At 43.8% G+C, this 1,467-nt stretch overlaps 1 protein-coding gene across 1 annotated transcript; it reads right to left on the bottom strand.

Annotated features, from left to right (window-relative positions):
- Positions 1 to 435: 435 nt before the first annotated feature.
- Positions 436 to 1,467, bottom strand: TAAR5 (trace amine associated receptor 5). Its single transcript, XM_077811752.1, has one exon. The coding sequence runs from the start codon at positions 1,465 to 1,467 to the stop codon at positions 436 to 438; it is 1,032 nt and encodes a 343-aa protein (XP_077667878.1).

Here is a 1,467-nt window from a genome sequence, read left to right on the forward strand (position 1 = left end):
GTCCAACCCCCTGCTCAAAGCAGGACCAATCCCCAATTTTTGCCCCAGATCCCTAAATGGCCCCCTCAAGGACTGAACTCACAACCCTGGGTTTAGCAGGCCAATGCTCAAACCACTGAGCTATGATGATTTGTAGTTCAGTATTTTTCTGTTGTCTTTCAGGATTTCGGTTCAGCTTTTCAAAACTGCCTAAATAAAATTGACAGGAATTGGGCCTCCCGACTCTGTTGCTTGCTTTGAAAACCTCATCTTTCCACTGGGCAGAAATAATCTGTCAATATCATTTCCTAGAGTTTTTATTTCTTATCATGTTCTCAGTATTGCTTCTCATTACTTACCACTTTAATAAATAGCGAAAAGGAAAGGGTCTCCTCCTTGGGGCCATGTTTATGGTTGTGAACTATTTTCACAGACAGTGTTATCTAAAAGCTTTGGTCATTCCTCGTACAAGTCTACTGTATATATCCCGGAACCAATGATGTTGCGAGTTAAAATTAGTTTCACTGCCTTCCTGAACCAACGGTAGGAAAACACGTAAATCAAGGGATTGCAGGCTGAATTAAAGTAAGCAAACCAGATTAGGACATCAAAAAGAACTGGTGGAGTAATGAAATTTAGAAGACAGTCTACCATGGTGTCTATAGTAAAGGGCAGCCAGCACAGGAGGTAGATTCCTACAGCTATACCAAGAGTTTTAGCTGCCTTTCTTTCCCTCTTTGATGCTCCTAAGTGTAGCCCAAATCCAGCACTCTTGTTCATGCTGCTTATCCGTCTAGCTTGTCTGTTTGCCACAATAAATATTTTCACATACAAAGCTATCATTATGAGGCAGGGGAAGAAGAATAGAGGGAAGTTGAACCAGCCCCAGAGTTTGTTGAACAGTAGCTGACATCTACCAATACAGGGCATTTCCTGTAAGAAATGGCCCAACCCTTCCTCAATTGGATTGGTATAGAGCAAGACAAAAGTATAAATCATGGGGACCCCCCACCCAATCGCTATATATACACAAGCCACTCTTACGGTAAACTTAGTGGGGTAGAGCAAAGGATCACAGATAGCATAGTGACGATCAATGGAAATAAAACACAGATGAAATATAGAGGTCAAACAAAAGACAGTGTCCAGAAAGGTATGCAGCCTACAAAAGTCATCTCCAAAATACCAGCAGCTCTCCACAGATCGGATAGTGCTGAAGGGCAGCACCGTTAACCCCAGGAGGAGATCTGCGAGGGCCAGGGAGAGTAGTAAGAAGTTGGTGGGAGTATGTAGAGTTTTGAATTGGGAGACTGCAATCATCACCATCAGGTTCCCCAGTACTGTGAGCAGCATGCCCATGGCACAGACCATGTAGATGGCCAGCTGGACGCCAAAGGAGTGAAGCGTTCTGGAGCAGGAACCATTCACTTCATAGCACAATGTAGTGGACACCATTTCATTAGCACTGGGCTTCTGGACAGAGCTCAT

The sequence above is a fragment of the Eretmochelys imbricata genome, chromosome 3, assembly GCF_965152235.1.
Source record: "Eretmochelys imbricata isolate rEreImb1 chromosome 3, rEreImb1.hap1, whole genome shotgun sequence".
Classification (NCBI taxonomy): Eukaryota; Metazoa; Chordata; order Testudines; family Cheloniidae; genus Eretmochelys; species Eretmochelys imbricata.

Excerpts from the sequence above, each read along its gene's own strand:
- TAAR5 (XM_077811752.1), bottom strand. The coding sequence starts at position 1,467 with ATGAGCTCTGTCCAGAAGCCCAGTGCTAATGAAATGGTGTCCACTACA.